A 19365-nucleotide genomic window follows, 5' to 3' on the forward strand; every position below is an offset into this window, starting at 1 on the left:
CACCTTAGATGCCCCAGAGTTTGGTTTCTCAGCTATGCTGGGAAGTCATTAGGCCCTGATAATTATCATTAAGCAGGAAAGATTGCTGCTGCTCACTGGTGCTCCTTGCAGCTGCAGCACGTTGCTGAAAGTTCCTGTTGCTCCCACAGTGCCCTGAGTTCTCACTCACACACACCTGGCTCTTCAGCACGGGGCAGGTGAGGAGCTGGCACTGCAGCATCCCCCCTGCTCCATGAAATCAAAACTCTCTCTCTGTGCTGGAAGTGTTCTTCACCTCCACTGCTTATTAAAAATAGTAATAATTAAAGAGAAAGGCTGTAATAAACTAAATCATGTCCCAGCATGGTCCTGCATTATTTTTGGCTTGATGGAAATACTGTTTGCACATTTTAAACCTTCTTGCCTCTGCCTTTTGGTATGTATCATATTGACCTTAAATGTAGTGACAGGACAAGAGGCAATGTTTTAAACTGAAAGGCAGCAGGTTTAGGCCAAATATTAGTGGGAAATTCTTTGCTGTGGGGGTGGTGAGGCCTGGCACAGGGTGCCCAGAGAAGCTGTGGCTGCCCCACTCCTGGAAGTGTCCAGGGCCAGGATGGATGGGACTTTGAGCAACCTGGGACAGTGGAAGGTGCCACTGCCTGTGCCAGAGGGGTTGGAATGAGATGATCTTCTCTGACCACCAGAAATATTTGTTACCAGGATACTAAAGCACAAATGGTAGCTTCTGTGCTAGATTATTGCCTGGATATTTTAAGACCTTATATATTCTGAGGATCACCCGTTTCCCTTAGATTCACCTTAACAATTCAGATCCATTTGAATGTTCTTTCCTGTATTTCTCAGATTGAACTGTTTCTTCAATGATTAAATTAATCTGCCAGAGATTGGCTGGTACCCAGGAGGTTTTTAGCCCTACATATTTCTCAGAAGGGGCACCACTGCTGCGAGGTCCTTTCTCTAGAAAGCCCTTTTCCTGCTGGGAAACAGAAGTGCACAGTTATTTAGCTTTAAATGTTTCTATGTATCCTGTTACATAAAAGCTTGCGGATGTGTCAAGCAACCTACGCTAGAGCCAGAAACAGTGGAGAAATTCAGTCCATGAAAAGCATCTCAGGGCTTTTTCCTCCACATGTAGGTATTTATTCTCGCCTTATTTCATGGAGCTTATTCTTTTAAATGGCTATGGAACTGTGGCTGTGAGCACAGGGCTTCCAGAGGGTGTGTTTTGGCTGACACCTGTGTGTTTTTCTGTCCCATGCACAGCCCCACCACCTCCTAAGCGAGCTCCAACCACTGCACTGACCCTGCGCTCTAAGTCCATGACCTCAGAGCTTGAAGAGCTTGGTAAGAAAGTGTTTTTTGGCAAGCATGCTGGCTTGGTGGAGATGTAAATATCTATCTATATGTCTCTGTGTGAAATTGATGAAGGGAGCTGCACTGTGTACAGTGTCTAGAGCAGAGGAGGTTTTAAGAATGCTGCATCTTTGGAGAGTTCAAAATGTGCATGACTCGCATGAATGATTTTTTGTGGAGACTTGTGCCTTTACTGCTGCGCAAGGGAATGTTGATACATTTTATGCATCATCAAAGTTTGGCACCTCTACCAAAAAAGAAAAGAAAAAAGAAAAGAAAAAAAAAAAGAAAATAATGCTGTATCATGTTTTGTTAGCTTTGCTTTCTAAATTTTCAGTTCATCTAATATTGTTTTATTTTAAATTTCTGTGGCCTCTCATTAGTGGATAAAGGTAAGCTGCCAGAAGCTGTTATTAAAAGCTGACAGTGTTAAAGCAGCTTCAACTTGAACTTGTTTCATTTGATCTGAAAAAGTGCATATTATGATATCACTTTGACTTCTGTGCATGATATAAACTTAATTCCTCTCACTATTGGTAATAAAAATTATTGAGCATTCAGTCTTTTATTTGCTAGTTTTGAGAAATGTGGTTGTAGATTCCTTTGCTTGATCATCCACATTCTAGATATGCATAATTCTTCAGGAATTTGTATTCATTTTCTAGAAATGAGGAAGGTAATTGTCCTTTTCTTCCTGGTTTTAATCTGTTAGGTCACTAAAAGGTAGAATTTCTGCAGCTAGACTAAGACATGGAAATACGAATAAATCATATATAAAATGAGGAAAGCCCAGTGCATATTTCTATGTGGCTATAACAGTAAAAGAGTGTGTTTAGCAAGTGAGAAATGGGTATAAAACCAAACCACATCCCTCACTGCAGAGTCATAGATGACAATAATCCACACAATAAAACCATTTTTCCATGTAATTCTACAATTAGATACTTAATTTTATGATCTTGGGGTTTTCCTGACATGGACTCATTTGAAGGCCAACTGGAAGGAATCAAAGCCTTGTGGCCCCTTTTTTTCCCCTGTAAGTCAGTGGCTTTTTGGGGCAGATGGACCCCATCCTTCCTTTAGTGAGTCAAGTCATGTAACTCCAATGGGAAGTCTCCCAGCAAAGTGGTGCTGAAGTAGGTAGTGTCTTCTCTATGGTCTAACAACCAAATGAAGACCCAAAAAAACCACCCCAGTCTGATTATTTAGCTCCAGCAAGTCTCAGAAAATTCGGGGTTTATGTACAAGGAAGTTTAGGAGCTTAACTCAAGGTATCATCAGCTCGTGAATGCTCCATCGTTTTTCTTCCAGGATTAAAATGTAAAATATTGTTTCTGGAGCACACTTTGTGGGTCTGGGTGTTTTTCATTTGCTTTTCTTTCATGGAGTGCTGAGGGTTTGTAAAACTTTGCTGGTTTATCAACCACCTTTCCCAAGGGGACAGCAATACTTAGCACCATTTTTGCCCCTTTGTTATCCTCTTCTGCCAATTGCTTTCAAGCTGAGGATATTCTTCTATTTCTCTGGCTTTTCAATCCTCCACAGGAGATATTGATCTTAAAGCAGAAGCAGCATTTTCCTAGAGGAGAATAGCTTGTTAATAGTAATGTCCCCAGTGGAGACCATCATATTTTAGCTTTCCCACCCCCCTGCTCAAGCTGTGGCTCTTGCTCTGCTGTTTGTCCTCACCAAGTGGCAGAAACCACTGCAACTCCTTTAACAAGCAGCCAGGGGACAAATTTCCATTTTTAAGCACATTTCCCATTTATGCCTTGATCCAGATGGGGCGGACATTGCAGTGGCAGGAGTTTTCTGTTCTGAGAAATAGTCCTGCACCATGTTCCAGAGGTGTTTGTGCCCTGGGAAAGCTGTAGTGGTGGCAGAAATTTGCTTTCTTCCCAAAAAAGTCTGTAAATGCCACTTCTGTGACACTCTGAACATTTGCCACCTTAGCAAACAATGTGACTGCTGTTCCAAAGAACATCTGTAGTCCACCTATTTTCATATTTGTCCTGGAAAAGGGCTATTATCAGAAGGGACAAGAATTCTTAAATTGCACAGCAACTGAACAAGCTTCCACAGGGAAAGTGTTCTCCCTATCATCAGTTAGAAGTTGTCTCCTGACATAAAACACAGCTTGTATGTGTGTATTTATCTATAATTTATATACCCCTCTATGTATTTGTGTATATATTGGACATCTGTGAGAGCTATGAGAACACCCACATTTTTATAGCCATTAAACTCTTTAATGAATGAGCATTCCTTTCATGCCATATATGTGCAAAGCAAATAGGAAGAACCTATAAATGAGCACTGTGGATGTTCTCATCAATACCTATGTGTAACCCTTTTTCCTGAGCTGGAGAAGCTCGTGGTCTCAATAATGTCTCGTGACAAAGAATCCCACGGGCTAATTATGTGCTGTGTACAGATGTATTTCCTTTTTATTGGTTTTGAATGTGATGCCTTTAATTTTATTGAATGTCCCTTGTTATGTAGCAGAAGAAAAATGTAAATAGAAAATCCCCATTTGTTTTCCCTTAGAATGCATAGTTTTGTAATATCTTCTAGCTAAGGTAAACATTTTTTTTTAAATTATCCATCTTGCAGTCATTAGAGTCACTTCCTTTGTCTGGCTCTGGACCCTACTTACAGTTTTATTGACATGATTTGAGCTATTCTGTTCTTCACAATAAAGAGCAGACCATCTGAGCTGTTCTCTTTCAAATTAATTAATCCAAAAGATGGCAGTGTGCTAATGATTCCTTTCCATTTCAATCTGCAAAGATTTGGGAATGCCTGATGTTGTCATAGTTTGAGAGCCCTGGTATCAATAAGTTGCCCCAATTACTGCTTTTAAAAAAGAACTTAGAAAAAAAAATTCTGCATGTATCCCTAATAACTGCAGGGGAGAAATTCCTCATAAATCCTGATAAACAGCTTGGCAAAAGCAGATTTTATCTACTGTGGGTTGAGAGATACCTGTTTAGCAGAGGTGAGCAGGGAGAGACTGACATCTTAGAGGGAAGGATAATGTTTGCACTCAAAATGACAGACGAGGATTTAGCATATAAAAAATTACCTTCAGAATTGATTCACAGTTCCTTCCCTTTCTATTTCCAAGCTTCAGTACGGAAGAAGAAGGGTAAGGGGAAGCATTTTGTCTCTTGTTTAACCTGTTTCTCACCTTTCCATAGTGAAGGATAATAACAATGTAAATGTTGGCATATGGTCCAGTTTATTTTATGGTGTCAAATGTACATTAATTATTGTATATGTTTTTTTAGTTATTTAGTTAATAAATTGCAAACACACTTAAGAAACTCAAACAGAAGACCACATTCGAAAATATCCCCTGCATTTCTTCCTTTTGTCTCCTTTCCTTCACCTTGCCTTTTTTTTCCTTCTCTGTACCCAACTCTTCTCCAACCCCTTCCATCTCATCTCCTCACAGTTCCTGTGCTGAGTGGCAGCCACAGAGAATCAGTGGCCAGTGACCCCCCAGTGCAGTCCCACATTAGCGACCCCGCTCGTGTCCCGAACGGCCACACGTGCTCCCACGCCCACACTGTGTCTGGAATCAGGGATCTTGCACACCACACCTGAGCTTCTCACCCTCAGAAATGCTGCTCTGTCTGGTAGAACATCTTCCACGCTGTCCTGTATGCATGGAGTGCCCTCCCTGGACTGATTCATGAGGCCACCTACCACCTTCTCCTTGAAATGTCTCCCAAAGACCCACCTTCCCTAGATCCCAGCACTGAGCAGTCATCCCAGCACTGAAGGCGAGGCAGGGGGGCAGGTAGAAATAGCACTGCTATTTTAATAGTTTTCATGAATGTATTTTTGTGTATAGAGAGTTTGTTTGTGTTGAGCTGTACTTTTTCCATGCTCCTGTACGTCATTTTGCTTCCCTACATTGTGAGCTCTCCTGAGCAGGTGCTGCTCATTTCCACCTTCTCATGGAGCCTGGCCCAAGGAAGAGTCTCCCACTTCCCTGAGCCCCTGGGTGGTAGCTGGTGAAAAACAGGCTGTGTCCTGCTCTTGGATGAGGTTCAGTGTCATGGAAAGGAAATCTAGGCTGTAGGCAGTGTCTTCTCTCAGCAGGGAAGCTTTTCCTTTCTGACATTTAATAGGATGGAATTGGGTTATTTTCCACTCTTTATTTTCCTGCTCTTTCCTGACCTCCTTTCAGGTGGTTAGCAGAGGTTCCAGCTAGGGATATTTGCCATTCTCTGTTCAGAGATTATGACAGAATAAACCACATTGCTACTGAAAAATATGTTTGGGCAGCATATAAAAAAATCTTTGTGTTGTTGTGTAGAGTCTTCTGTCAACCACGAATTCAGTTTTCTGGGTCAGAGATGAGGGAGGCATTAAGATAACAATAATGGCTTCTGTGGTTCTTGTCTGACTGATCTTGTTGATTATCTCTGGCGATGGGTTCTGGTTCATTGGGAAAGCAGGGGAAAGGCAGGGCAGGACAGGACATAGGCTGTATTTTTTGATACTCAGGATAGAAGGTAGGGTATTTGTGTGTAAAAAGGTGATAAAATCCTTAGGTTTGGAGCAGCATGGCATAGGCAGTTCTGTCATTTTACTGCAGTTACATAGCATGAATTCAACTAAAATTTAACTTCATCTGTGCCACTGACTTTCTGCTTGCAGTAGTTGCCTGACTCAGAGGTAGCTTCCAACCTTGAAATTTGTGTGTGGAAGGGTTGTGTTTCCATACTACTTTCTGGATGTTGTGGGATACTTGGGATGGGGGAGAGGTCTTCTTCTTTCCTATGCCTTGTAGTTTTCCAAGAACCATTGTATGAGTAAGTTATGGCAACGTGTAAACCAAGAGTTGTAGCAGCAATTTGTTGGAGGCAGCATTTAAAATGTGATTCCATTAATACTGAACCATAACCAGGATATTCCTGCAGCAAATTGAAATGAAGGCTTGAAAACACTCTGAAAATGAAAGATTAAGGGAAAAATTTGAGGTCATAATTTTCATCATCACGACAGGAAAATAGGTATCATTAGAGCTTTTAAAATTAATATTTTAAAACTTTAAATAACTCTGTTTATAATAAGTTTATGCAGCTGGTGGAGAGCTTGGTTTTAAATGGCTTTTCCTTCAGTTTTTGTTTTGACTTATGAATAACTCCTTGTGGAGGGAGAATTTGAAAATTATATGATCCTTAAGGAACACATCCATAAGCTAAGATCTGTAAATGTCTAGATATATGATTTAAAAGTTTCCTGCTCCTCAGCTTTCTTTGCTGCTAGGAAATGGGTTTGATTTAGTGATTAATTTGGGATTTTCAGTGAAAGCTGAAGTGGACAGTGTTGAATTTTAAAATGCTTAATATAAAATCCTCTAAGAGAAAGGACAAAGTGAAGAACAGATCAGGTTAAATTTCCACAGCAAAATGGAAATGACAAATAATCCTTCTGCATTAATAAATAATCTGCTGGCAGTGTCACATGGGTGTCAGTTGTGAGCTGGGGTGGTGCTGTTTGTTCTTAGATTTGATATGGTAATCAATATAAAATATTGATATATACCATATACTGATATAGTATGTGTGTTGGTCCTGGTCTTTGGGCTTTGGTGTGGGCTGCAGTACCAACTACAAATAAAGGATTTTCTCCTTTGAAGGGTTTAGATTCTATCACCACCTCACAGATACACAATAACTGTGGTATCATCAACACAGAATATTGTTGCCTGGCATCAAGTCTGACCGGCATTTGAATAGAAAAATATCAGTTGATGGCATTCAAAAGAAATATTATTAGCTCTGTCTGCAATAAGCATTCCCACTTCATCCCATTCCTGTTGTCCATTGTTTCAAAGGTGGTACCTTCCAATGGCATCTGAAACAATGAAATTGCAGAGCAAATACATATAAATGAATGCCAAGCAGTGGATTAGCTCACAGTGTTCTGTTCTGTTTGAAGAGACCATTCCCAAAGTCGTCTGGGTTCAAAACTCACTCTCTTTATTTCACTGTGGTGGAGTTGATGATGGAGATTTGTCTGCAGGGAACAATGGGAATACCACCAAAGCAACTTTTACAGCACTCACCACAGCAGCTCCTGAGGTAGCTCCCAGCACCTGCAGTACTTCTCTGTAGGAAGAAGGTTTTCAGATCTTCGCCAGACACTGTTTCAGAAGATGAGAGCAAAAGGCATCAGGCTTCATGAAGAATTCTTGAAGGTTATCCCTTGTAAGTAATTGATTCACATTACATATTTGAAATTCTAATGAAGTGGCAGTGTAGTAATGAGGAAGAGGTTGTCATCGGGTTGTCATTTATCTCAAGCAGAAAGCAGTGACTCTGGGTGGAATTTGTCAAGTGTGTGTGAAGAAATGCCAGCCCCATTTGTGGTTGGTGCAGCAAGGCTGCAGATTTTATGGCTTGTAGTGTAACTTGGAGAGTCCACAGCAGTGTAAGTGTAGGATTAGGACCATGGCTCTAATGGAAGTACTTGTAAAACACTTTGTGAAAGCAAAGTATTGAAAATTGTATGTTTCAAAAAGGGAACAATGCTAAACCTGTGTATTCCATGAAACATAGCTTGGCAATGTGCTGATTAGCAATTTGTGCCACAGAATCCAAGCTTAACAGGTAACTCCTGGTACTAAAGACTTCTTCAGTCCAGGATTTACCTTTCATGAGATGCTTTAACATTTTGGAAACACTGGGAATCCTGAGTAGAGGCTGCTTGAGTCTGTAGGAGTGTTCTCATCTACACTGTTATTATTTTGAATTTATCAGCTTGTTCTTGAGGATGTAGTGCCCTGTCATGATACTTGTTTTTCTTTACTGCAGGACTGTAAGACTGTAATTGAAAAGGTTTTCAAAACCTTTCTGCATCAGCCAAACAAGACAATGGTACAAAAGAAGTTGGAAAAGGAATTGTAAGTGTTGCAGAAAATGTGGGGTTTGTAGCATTTGCGAAGAGACACATTAAATACGTTGGTTTATGTGAGTGTGACTATGCTCAGATATTATCAATTTAATATCTAAGCACATATTCAAAATCATGAGGGCTTGAGGAACAGTTAAAATTGCATGTGTTTCCCAATATGGCACACTTAGGGCAGTGGAAAACTCTTTCAGCACTTTTAATGTGTTCTCTCTCTTTTTCAGGAGCCAGGGAGATGAAGGACTTATCTCCCTCATCTCAAAACTCCCTTTGCTGCTATTTTTTTTTTCTTTTTCCTTCAAATGTTCACATACCCATGTTAATTAATTTCTAATCTAATTAAAAATAAATTGTTTTAGATAATTCCTCATAGTTTGTTTGGTTTTTCCCTTCGGTGTGGAAGCGTGAGAGTTAAGTGTAAGACCAGAGAATGCTGTAAGTGTATTAGATCCTCCACTTTATTTTTGGTTTCTTTGATTTGATTGCCTTTCTTTTGTGATTAGGCCAAATTTTCAAATGCTGTCTCTTAAACAGAACATCAAATTGCCATTTAAATTCCACCTGGCTTGCAGGGTAGGAGTGGGTATTGACTATATTCTCTGCTTTGTTTTTGTTCTTGAACAGAAACCACTGTTAGACAATGACCATTCCTCTTTCAAGGTAGGCTGAATTGCAAGGCTTCAGCATTGCAGGTGTATTTTAAATGCCTGTATCATTATTTCCTTAATAATGAACATGCTGTTAAAGAGCTGGTACTTGAAAATTATATCTCTAGAAAGAATTTGAACATATCCGTTTTCTGCCTTCCTTAAAAATTACTTTTGATGGTGTGGTTATAATGTGTAAATGTGACTTGTGTAATAATGTGAAGCTATTTTCAGCCCTAGAAACACAAATAAGGCTTTCCTTCGAGAAAGTTTTGAGAGCTCTTTACTGTGAATACCTACAAAGCATTTTCATAAATCATGTAATGGTATTTATAGATACTCAATGTTAAATGATTAATTTTAGTAGCTAAAGTTTTTATGTTTTATTGATTTATTTTGTATATTTTATTATTTTATTTTATTTTAGAGTACTTTATAGAATTTACAGTATCCCAGAGAACAGACAATTATTTTTAGTTAATTTTCATAGAAGGAAAGTGTTTCAAGTGCCTTTTGTGTTTGACTGTATTGCAAAGCGCTTTTATTATTTCCTCATTATGCTGACTGCTAAAATAATATTCTCTGCCTGTTGTTTGCAGTATGGTAAATGTGTGCTTTGGGCATTGTGATTCAAGCACAATCCTGCAAATTGTTAATTTGGGGCGGGGCTGGAAAAAGGTAATTCCAGATTCAAATATAGTGGTGGCAGATTGATGAGGATTAGCCTAATTGTCCACATGAAAACTCAGGTCATTCCATTTCTGTATATTTTTAACTATATATTTACGGGACATAACTGTAGGCTGAACTTGTTGTTTCTTCCCTCTAATTTTGATCATAAACAACTAATTTGGATTTAGAACTTTACCTTTAATGTTCTTGCTCTGAATCCATGCTTCAGCTAAGGCTAGTCTTTAAATGCTCGGTGGTGTGTTGAAGGCCTTGTTATACTTTACCTTCTTTTGGTCTTTGATGAATTTTTACACATCTGATCCTGTTTGAAGAGCTGAAAAGAAAGCCATTTGTTCTCAGCGGGCACAGATCCATTTTTAACCATTTTAACCAAACATGAGTCACCTGTTTTTCCCCCAGGGACACTGTCAGGTGAAATTGCTTCTGTGCCAAGCAACTTTATCAGATGAACTCCTGTGCCCTGAGCAAGCTCTCTTTTGAAATCAGTAGGTTCTCACCTGCCCATTAGCATTGGGAAGGTGGTCCAGAATTTTTGTTCATCTGCTTCTTAGAAAACCTTGCCCAGAACCCAGACCCACTGTTTGCCCAAATTGTCGTTTAGTAGATCTCTCACCCACAGACATTCCCCCTGAAGTTTTTATCCAGTTACTTCCCAGCTATTCTTTTACAAATTAAGCAGGGCAAGGCCTTTGGCATATATATGGGAAGTGCCAAAAACCTAAAAGGAATGCAGTGCAAATAATTGCACCTACTTGATTTAAATGCTGCTTTTTTTTTTTTCCCCTCAGACATGGAAACTTAATTATATGCATAATCACTCCTGGTCTTCATGCTAAAAACAAGCTACTTGTAGTTAAAAATAAAAGAAATTGGGATAAAAAAATTAATCCATAAGATGAAAGCAACACCACAGCTGTATTTAAAAGGCATTTCAAATAGGCACATGTGAAGACCACCCCTTTAGTTTTGGTGCAGCTCCTGTAACCCGTTTTTGCAGATTATTGACAAGGAAGCAAACTTTATTGGCCAGCGAAGGAAATTAAACTAAACCTGCAAACTCGTATTTAGGGGAGGCGATGGAACAAAACCCTTGCATGTGCAGTGCCTGACACTAAGGGCTGCGTGCCCAAACCTGTTGCCACCAAGGAAGAATGAATGTCCTGTGTTCCCATCACTTTTCCAAAGGAAAAATGCATGTGCCCAGTATTTGCCTGCAGATGCTGGACCAGGTGGGTGATCCTACAGCACTGAGGTGCCATTGGCATTGTCTGAAGTGTTGCATAATGCGCCTGGTACAGTTTCTGTCTGTATCTATCTTAGGTATTTACAAGGCACCTATCACCTTGGTACCTAAGCAGTTTGAGAAATGCACCCACCCCAGGAGGGATGATGAGATACAGACAGAGGCCCAGGTCCAGAGCAGCAGAGGCAGGGCCCGGGAAGCTCCCCCGCTGTGTTCCCGCTGTTGTTGGGCTCCTGGCCCTCTTGTTGTGGCCAAGGGACATCTCCACCCACCTGTCTGTCAGCAGGAAGAGACCGTGCCTGCCCCAGCCCTCCCGTGCAGCTCCGCTGGTGGGCAGTCTGAAAAGGAAAGATAATGGAAAGAAAAGGCAACGATCCGGTAGCAGAGGTGAAACAGGAATGGTGGGATTTCAAAAGGAGGGCTTCTTAAAGAGCAGCACATCTCAGGGGAGGGATCAGCTGCCAGTCCAAGTGGCAGGTAAGGCACAACACAGGCATAAATCTCAAATGTTCTTCAGTGACCAAAAGTTAAAGAAATACTTCTGATGTCTCTAAAGTTTGTGTATATCCAAAGCCCTGCTCTGTTCTTGGCCTCTGTCTCAGTCCTCTACCCCTGCAGCTGAATCAACCACTCAGTAATTCTCTGTGTATCTCAACCCAGTAATTGCTACAATCCTCAAAATGCCTAATGACCAACACGAAGGACTCTCAGTGGTGATGAACGTTGTTGTGCGAGGAATAGCACGGAATAGCAGTGCTCGAAAATAATGGACATATTCATGTACCTAAAGGCTGGAATAAACTTGGCTTTGATCAGCATGCTCAGGGCAGGATGGGGCAAACCACAGCTCTCCCCTGCAGGCACACCTGGAGCAGCTCTCCTGTGGGCTCCAGGAGCACCTGCTGATCCACCACGTCAGACCAGGCTCTGTGTCAGCCCAGGGGAATCACCTGGATAGGCAGCAGGAACAGAGAATCTGTCTGGCAGATCCTGCTCCTCTGCAGAAACTGAGAACCTATCCAACAGGGGAGAAAGGGAGATAGCCAGGACTTTGGTGGAGTTCCTATTGCATGGACCCCCTCAATAGCAGATCTTTTTTTTCCCTTAAACACAGCAGAGTCACTGAGGTAAAACAAAAAACAGCCTTCAGAAACGTGTGAATCCCAGGGGGCTTTTGGAAATAGCTGCATAGTACCCACAGTGATCAAACACTAAAGCTGAAGTGCAGTGGGTTGCTGGCTTCCAGATGTTTCTGCTCCCTTTAGCACATTTGCATGCTCCTCCCTGAGTCCCTTCCTCAGCCATTTAAGGATGGAGATGGAAGTCCTGCCCCAGCAAAGCAAGGGACATGAGGTTAGGAACGTGAACCTTGGAGGCTGCAGGTCTGATGGCTGCTATCACTTGGTATAAAGATACCTGTACAAGACAGAAGTGACCTATTTTGCCTGTAAGTCATATCTATCTCTGTGAGCAAAATGCTGCATGTAGGAATGGTGTGTCAGGTGGAAACTGCTAGAAAGATCAGGGAATCTGACCTCTTCCCTTTGCTCCACACCCAAGGAAGCCAGCTGTGCTTCTTTGTACCCACTCTATTTAAAGCTTGAAAAGAAAGAGACTTCTTTTTTTTTTTAAAGCAAATTAACAAGGTGAGGTCAGCCATGTTGGTGCATGTTTTGATCCATGGCCAATTTTGACTTCACAGTTGTAGTGGCCTCTCTCTTTCTCTCTTTTTGGAAGTGGCCCCTTTTCTAAGGAGTTAAAGGCAGTTAGCTGAGGTCACTCTGTCAGCTGTTCAAACATAAGGATGGTTTCTGGCTGAACCCAGTTTTGCAGTACCCCTGCTGTGCCTGGCAGTACTCTCCCACAGCCCCAGCCTAGGCACTGGTGTAACCAACCTGACCAAGATCCACCCAGAATTCAGGGTGACTTTTGGTTACCAAGGAATGGATTTCTTGGGCAGACTCACATGTTCCAGGTGGTGTCAGCCAGTGGCCTCCTGGCAATTTTCCCATGATTGCTCCTTAGTGAAGGAAAGTTTGTGGAAGGCCATGCCTGTAACACACCCTCGGTTCCCCATGCCCATGGCAATGCTTCCCAAAGCTTCCAGAAACCGGAGTTGCTGAGAGATGCTGAACACCTTGTTACAAATAATAACAGTGATGGTTGTTCCTCCTTCTCATTGCCAGCCAAGTTTACCAACCTAACCTAAAGCCTGTGCATGTATTCATTATTCAGAAGTATTCGCCAAGAGTTTCCGCAATTAACCTTCTGCCCAGGGGTTTTCACAGACTCTTTGCTTTTTTGTCATTTGTGTCATTGGTCACCGATTGCCAGATGCTGTTCTTTCAGCTCTGAAAGGCTGAAAAGACTGACTGGGAGAATGGCAAGTGGTAACATTTCATAGGACATAAGGAATTTTGCAAAAATTTATTATTGAGATTTTTCAGAGGAATTTTTCTTTACAAGCCTCTGGCAAATGCGTAGACATGCACAAATAACAAAGTTGTTCTGGTCCCCCTGAGTCTGAACAAATTAGACAGTGATACCATTTACAGAAGTATTCATAAATCAGTGTGGAGTTTGGAGGTTTTTGATTTCATTTTGCTTCTGTTTTTGACTTCCAGTATAGTTTGGTTCTACTACTTACCAGTTGTTAGGTGGGCTCTGTTTAGAACACTTGCCAGCTAAATGGGGTTTTTAAATATGTGGAATTTTCTGTTGACATGTCAAAAGAAATGCCAAGACATTCAGTATGACCAGTGGCTCTACCAGAATGAGTATTTATGATCCCTTACCTCACTCCAATTCCATAGACTTTAATTGAAGTGTGTGTTTGCTTTGTGTGGTAAAATTAGGTCCCCTGTTTTTTTGTTCTTTTTTTTTTTTTTCATGTGTACTCAAATAGGAAAATGCTGAGAAATCATTTCATGATCCTACACCGTAGTTGTTAAGAGAGCTTTGCTAATGAAGGAATGCAGCTATGGCTGTATTAGACAAAGCAGGGGAAGAATTGCCAAGGAAGAAGCAGTTCATAGTTAGGGTGATATATAGTCCCTTTCAAACCTCCATGGAGTGGAAGAGCCAATGATTGCATGACAGTTTGTCCCTAGAATTCATTTCCATAAGGAGCTCATGCCTTTTTACAAATACAATTTCATCCTCACTTTCCATAAAACATGCAACTGGACAGTCCAGCCAGACGCAGAGAGAATATGAATACTTTGAATGTGAATACTTTGAAGTAGTGAATATGCTAAATGCACGAATAATATCCATTATTTTAGCACTTAAAAGTCATCATTCAATGAAGTCACACAGAATCCCTTTTAGAGCACCATAATATTGCAGGCACATGGGTGTAGAAATAATGAGTACCACACTGTGGTGGACAGGGATTGAGATAAAGCAGGAGGGATCCTTGGGTCTGTCAGAAAAAGCTTTTCTTTTCATTATATTTCACATAAAATAATTTTAAAAAAATCAAACAAAACCCTGCCCCGATTCATAAACAGAACCAAAAGCATGGTTTAACATGACCTCAGCATCACCTTGCAGATATAAGCTTACAGCTTCCACTGAGGTCTGAAGAGCAGTATTTCAAAAAGCAGAAATTAATCCTTAAAAAAAAAACCCAAAAAGCTTTTTTCAAGGCTGGGATGCCAGAGAGTAGGCACAGCACTGATCTGGCACTCAGGCCACTGTGGTGTGACCAGCAGCAGCCTGGTTGGGTCACAACCCTACCGAGAGCAGTGCTTCTTCAGCTGTCCCTTGCCTGAGCGTGGGGAATGCAGGGCTTTGGGTTTGGGCTTTGGGCTGCCTCCTTCAGCCACACTGCCCTAGGGTGATTTCTCATGACCAAATTGGCTCCCCTCAAAAAAAATTAAAAAAAAAAAAGAAGTGGACTCATTTTTTTATCTGAAGTAACAGAAAGTGTACAGAGTCCTGGCCACAGCCTCACGTAATGCAGAGAGGTACAGGACAGAGCTGGGCAGATCACACTCCATTGTGAGCTGGTGATTCCTGTGGGTGCAAAATCCTGAGCCTTTCCTGCTCTTTGGGAGGGTATTTTTCTCTAGAGTTGCCATGGGGAAGCATTTGCACCCAGATTTCCACCACGCACCCTCAGGCAAGGGAAGAGGTAGCCAGGGGAGGGTAAAAACTCAGTTCATTTGCAGGAGACAAAGAGATCCCGGTGAGCAATGCCCTCAGATAGCATTTCCTACTGTTTGGAGAAGAGAGCAAGGAGAACCTGGCAAATGTTGGGGAGGGCATTGCTCACGGGATAATCCCACGGACGGCCACCGTCGCGCTGCAGCAGTTATTTGGGAGAGATTTTGGGTGGGGTGACGTGAGACGTCGGACAAAAGTGAAGATAGCCAGCAGTGCTTCAGAGCAACAAAGGGCTGCCCTCAGCCAGTGGTGGAGCACATCTGGCACCCCAGGAAGCTCAATTGGACCCTTGGCCCTGAGCTCGTCCCAGGGATTTCTGACTGACACCACTGCAGTGCATAGGTGAGCTTCTCGCTAGGTTCACTGACATTTCCTGTCACAGTCACACTGAGGGGAATTTGGTAGCTCCTGCCTTGGGATGCAGCAGGGCTGTGTGTGTTCTGGGTACAGGACAGTGTGCACTGAGACCAAAAGTGCTTAATGACGCCAATTGCCACGTGCCCAATGCAGTCACTAAACTTTAGTCCGCCCTTCCGTTTGCCCAAACACATACACTCTGGCTTCCCAACTGGCTTATTTCTATGTGTTGTCCAATGCATGTAGATACCTCCATCTGCCTGGCCTCAGATACAGTGGTTGTTGCTCCTCTATTTGATTGCCAGATGTCACTGGGGAGCAAGATGGGGAGGTTCCTGGATCCTCGGGGCAAGCCAGCCATCACCGAGGGAGCTCGCTGTCCACGCCGGCCGAAGAACAGGAATCCTCGGTGCCTGCCTCTGACGAAGACTCGCCAGCCAGGACCACAGAGAGCTGGCAGTGGCCGCTGTCCTCGTCTGAAACGCACAGCAACGTTGGGGAGGATTTTGAGGGATTTCAAACGCCGGCGCGGACTCCAGAGTGCACCATGGACATACAGTCTCCCGGGGATCAGTCACTCAGTAGGACTCCTCAGTTTGAAAGTGACTCTCCTGAGGAGGAGGGAAATGATGAGATGAATGAAGAGCGCTGCGGTGTTGAGCCTGTCCCTAGGGATCGGGGTTGGAGAGGGCAGCCCCAGCTAACAGAGGGAGAGAAGCTGTTGATGGAAACCAACAGTAGGATTGTGCAGCTGCTGGAAAATATCAAGAGGGAGCATGCACAGTCCATGGGTCTCATGTCCCAGTCCATGGGCCGTATGGAGCTGCAGCTGGGCATTGTGGCTACCTCCACAAGAGCCATCCATAACTACCTGTCAGAGATTTTAGCTTTCCTCAAGCAGCCGAGGACACAGGTCCTCGAAACGCGCATCTCCCAAAGAGCCACCCCCCATGTCGAGTTGACGTGTGCCTCGACATGGACTGGTGAGGACGCAGTGGCATCCTCCACTGTGTGCTTACCAGGGGCCGAAGGGACGAGCGACTCTCGCGACCCGCCGCAGGCCACCCTGCCTTGTCGCAGTGGCCGGCTGCAGAGAGCCATAACCGAGAGGGCCTCGCTGCCCATGCCTCCACGCCAGGCAAAAGGGGGAGGGAAGAAAAAATAACCACTCCATAGGATTTTTAGAGGTTTTTTTTAATGTGCCTGTCCTTTTAATTCTTAGCCATAAGGCCATCGGTGGCAGAGTTCAACCATTTCCTACATTGGCTAACATTGTATTCTGGCTGACTAGATTAGTCTAACATTTTGTAGTTTATATTTGCACTGTTAACGATGTGTGCTGCTGGTATTTGAAGAACATTTGCCTCTGTTCTTTCACTTTAACTTCATACAAGCATTTTTTTACTCTGTGCCAGGCATTCATTGCTTTTCTTACAAATACAAGTCATTTCTTGAGGCAGCTGTTTTTTGAGTTTTCTTTCTCCATTATCCCACCCCCTCTGAGCAAGCACGCAGGACTTGGTGGTAAGTATAGAGGTCTTGGCAATACTCGCCTCCCAAACTGTGTTCGATCAGTCTTTGCCTGGTGTTTCTGGCATGCCAGCCTGAGGTGTTGGGGTATAGCCTGTACTGGATCATGACCATTCTTATCCTCTGTGGGTCTCACCAGCTCACTTCCTAAGACCCTCGGTGGAGCTAATCCACATGTCTTGGCTATGTCGTACAATAAGTAATGTTGCCAGGATCATACCTCATATTTCTCTTTTTGGGGGCTGTGTAGTGATGTGCCACCAGATCTATCTGGGCACCTGACTCTCGTTTTCAAAGTTCATTTGATGATGGATCTGGTGGCTTGATGGGCAGCATTATACTTTTTCCTCTGAGAGAGTCTGGGTATTCGGAACAGGAGTCACTAAGCAATGTGTTCTACGGGGATAAGAGCCATCTCCTGCAACAAATCTATTAGGAGGAGAGACTGTCCCCTGTAATTATCACAGATATTAATTATTAAAGAAAAAGAAAAAAAAATGAAAAAAGCAACTTGCCTAGCAGCCAGACCTCTTGAGAATGTAAAAGTCATGACATGCTGTTGGGTACTGTGCTACTCTGTCTGTGATTTAAGAGCTTTTCATCAGAGACGAGACCTGCATCTTGATAAAACACAACTATTTTCTGTGCCTTTAGGCCATCCAATTTCCTGAGGGCTGGCACCCTGAGCAGGGCACGGGTCCCATTGGTAACCCAACAGGGCAGATGGAAATGCACTTTGGCAATAAATTACTTTATATCTGTTGGTGCTGCCTCTCTCGGGGGAATTTAATATAGTGGCACTCAAATTGCTATATGCATGCAGAGGCATCAGACTGGCTTTTACATGTGGTATCCCTGACAGTTCTCCGGAAGGATGCTGCTCCCAGGAGGCCCTGGAGCAGTGGGGACAGGTTCTCACAGGTGTAGCATGGCTCCTGTGTTTGACTCTCAACACGCCGTTGCGACTTCTCGGGAAGGTGCAGAGCAGTTTCTATGGAAAATGCCAGGGAATAATCGTAGGCTTAAAAATCCTCTTCTGTGACTACAACCGAGCCATGCTCTTTGGCCAGTGAGACGTAGACTCTTCTTCCCTGTCTTCCAGTGAGGCAGAGGTTATTCAGGGCAAGGCAGATCAGAGTTTTTACTCTACCAGCCAGCCACAAACTTCTCCTGTAAAAGTGTGTGTGCGTGTGTGCTTGTGGCTGTACTCTGCTTAACAACTGGTTCAAGGAGGAAATGCAGCTTGCATGGCCAACCTCCAGTGTAGGCTTTTCCCACACTCCTTCCTTTTGACCTTCATCCAGCTGCATTTCTTTAAAAAATCCCATTAGAGGCAGGCTTCTTTGGGCCACTCTGTCAACACGCCTCACAGCAGGTGCCAATTTTTGCATCCGTTTTGTGACTTTTTTCTCTCTCTTTTGTCAGGGTTATTTGTAAAGTTATCATCAGAGAATTTCCAACATGAGCTTGTGAGCCTCCCCTCTTGTTGGTATGAAGGAATGCATGCTGTAGAGTATTTGAGCTCACAAGGAGACTGGGAGGAGAGCTAATTAGTGAGCCTGACAAATTATTCAAGTAGGAGTATATTTGGAATGTGTGGTTCGGATGCAGGAGGGGTTTGCACTCTGGTGCTGTGGAGACAAACAGCTCAAGGCACAGGCGAGTGGAGGTTTGGCCCAACACGTCTTCTCTCTCTGGGGTGAGTCTGAGTGGGGCTAGCTGTGGTTCAGCCAGTCCATTTCCTTGGCCTGAAGAGCACGTTTGATAGCGCAGTGAGGATGTTTTTGTTTCACGTCGTGCTTTCACTCCGGCAGGGTTGGGCAGTCGTGGCCAGGCGTTCAGATTTTGACATTTCCCACAGGACCCGCCATGTAGCTGCTGCCATTTAGGATCAGTCTCCACGTGCTGGCTGCTTCTGTGGCCTCACATTTTTTGCTGTAGTAGCTCCAAAATGACAAGTTCCACTCTACCTTTGCTTTCTGGTCCAAAGGCAGTAGAGCAAGAGAAAGAGCTGTGCAGTGCTGCCGTTGGAAGTGCCACGCGAGGAAGCCCTAAAGGGTTCCTTGCAAAGCAGCTCAAGCTTTAACCCACCCTCCTCTCCCATTTCTGGGTGCTTTGGCTAAATGTGGCAAATGGGAGCAGCCATAGGGTGAGAAGGACTGAAAACCTCTCTACAGACAAGAAACCTGCAATAAACTCACAAAAAACCCAGGGGTTTTTTTCCCTCATGGTTTTAAGAATGGGTACCAACTGATATTTTGGTCAGATCCAAAATTAGGATCTGACTTCTAGGATTGTCTAGCAAAATCAGTGCAGTTGGAGGGTATGTATGTTTCATCCCCAACAAAAATTTTCATGCTTTTCCAAGTGTCTGTCATGGCCTCATCACTTTTTCCCTGTAGCTTTTTGTTGTCTGAATGGGTATCTGGCTACATGTGT

The 19365-nt window shown here is 43.1% G+C and overlaps 2 protein-coding genes across 9 annotated transcripts in view; both read left to right on the forward strand.

The window, feature by feature from the left end:
• The window catches only part of SHANK2 (SH3 and multiple ankyrin repeat domains 2), a 249330-nt gene that overhangs the window by 208373 nt on the left and 21592 nt on the right, over positions 1-19365 (forward strand). For 6 of the 8 annotated variants that reach the window (XM_071428342.1, XM_071428345.1, XM_071428347.1 and 3 more), the window contains 2 exons: positions 1267-1347; positions 4484-4504. In XM_071428342.1, the coding sequence (XP_071284443.1) occupies positions 1267-1347; positions 4484-4504 (102 nt within the window). The remainder of the gene's footprint in view (positions 1-1266; positions 1348-4483; positions 4505-19365) is intronic. The other 2 variants (XM_071428343.1, XM_071428344.1) reach the window with 1 other exon arrangement.
• On the forward strand, positions 8934-16851 carry LOC139590608 (uncharacterized). Its single transcript, XM_071428350.1, has 3 exons — positions 8934-10855; positions 10947-11346; positions 15702-16851. Exons 1-3 carry the CDS (start codon positions 10778-10780, stop codon positions 16559-16561), a joined length of 1338 nt encoding a protein of 445 aa, XP_071284451.1. The 5' UTR covers positions 8934-10777; the 3' UTR covers positions 16562-16851.

This window comes from Agelaius tricolor, unplaced genomic scaffold, assembly GCF_023055355.1.
Source record: "Agelaius tricolor isolate 1412-34295 unplaced genomic scaffold, bAgeTri1.0.p SCAF_5, whole genome shotgun sequence".
Lineage (NCBI taxonomy): Eukaryota > Metazoa > Chordata > Aves > Passeriformes > Icteridae > Agelaius > Agelaius tricolor.

Excerpts from the sequence above, each read along its gene's own strand:
- LOC139590608 (XM_071428350.1), top strand. The coding sequence starts at position 10,778 with ATGAATGTCCTGTGTTCCCATCACTTTTCCAAAGGAAAAATGCATGTG. Across the intron at positions 10,856-10,946 it reads GCCTGCAGATGCTGGACCAG|GTATTTACAAGGCACCTATC; the intron begins GTGGGTGATCCT and ends TATCTATCTTAG. Across the intron at positions 11,347-15,701 it reads GCTGCCAGTCCAAGTGGCAG|ATGTCACTGGGGAGCAAGAT; the intron begins GTAAGGCACAAC and ends TTTGATTGCCAG.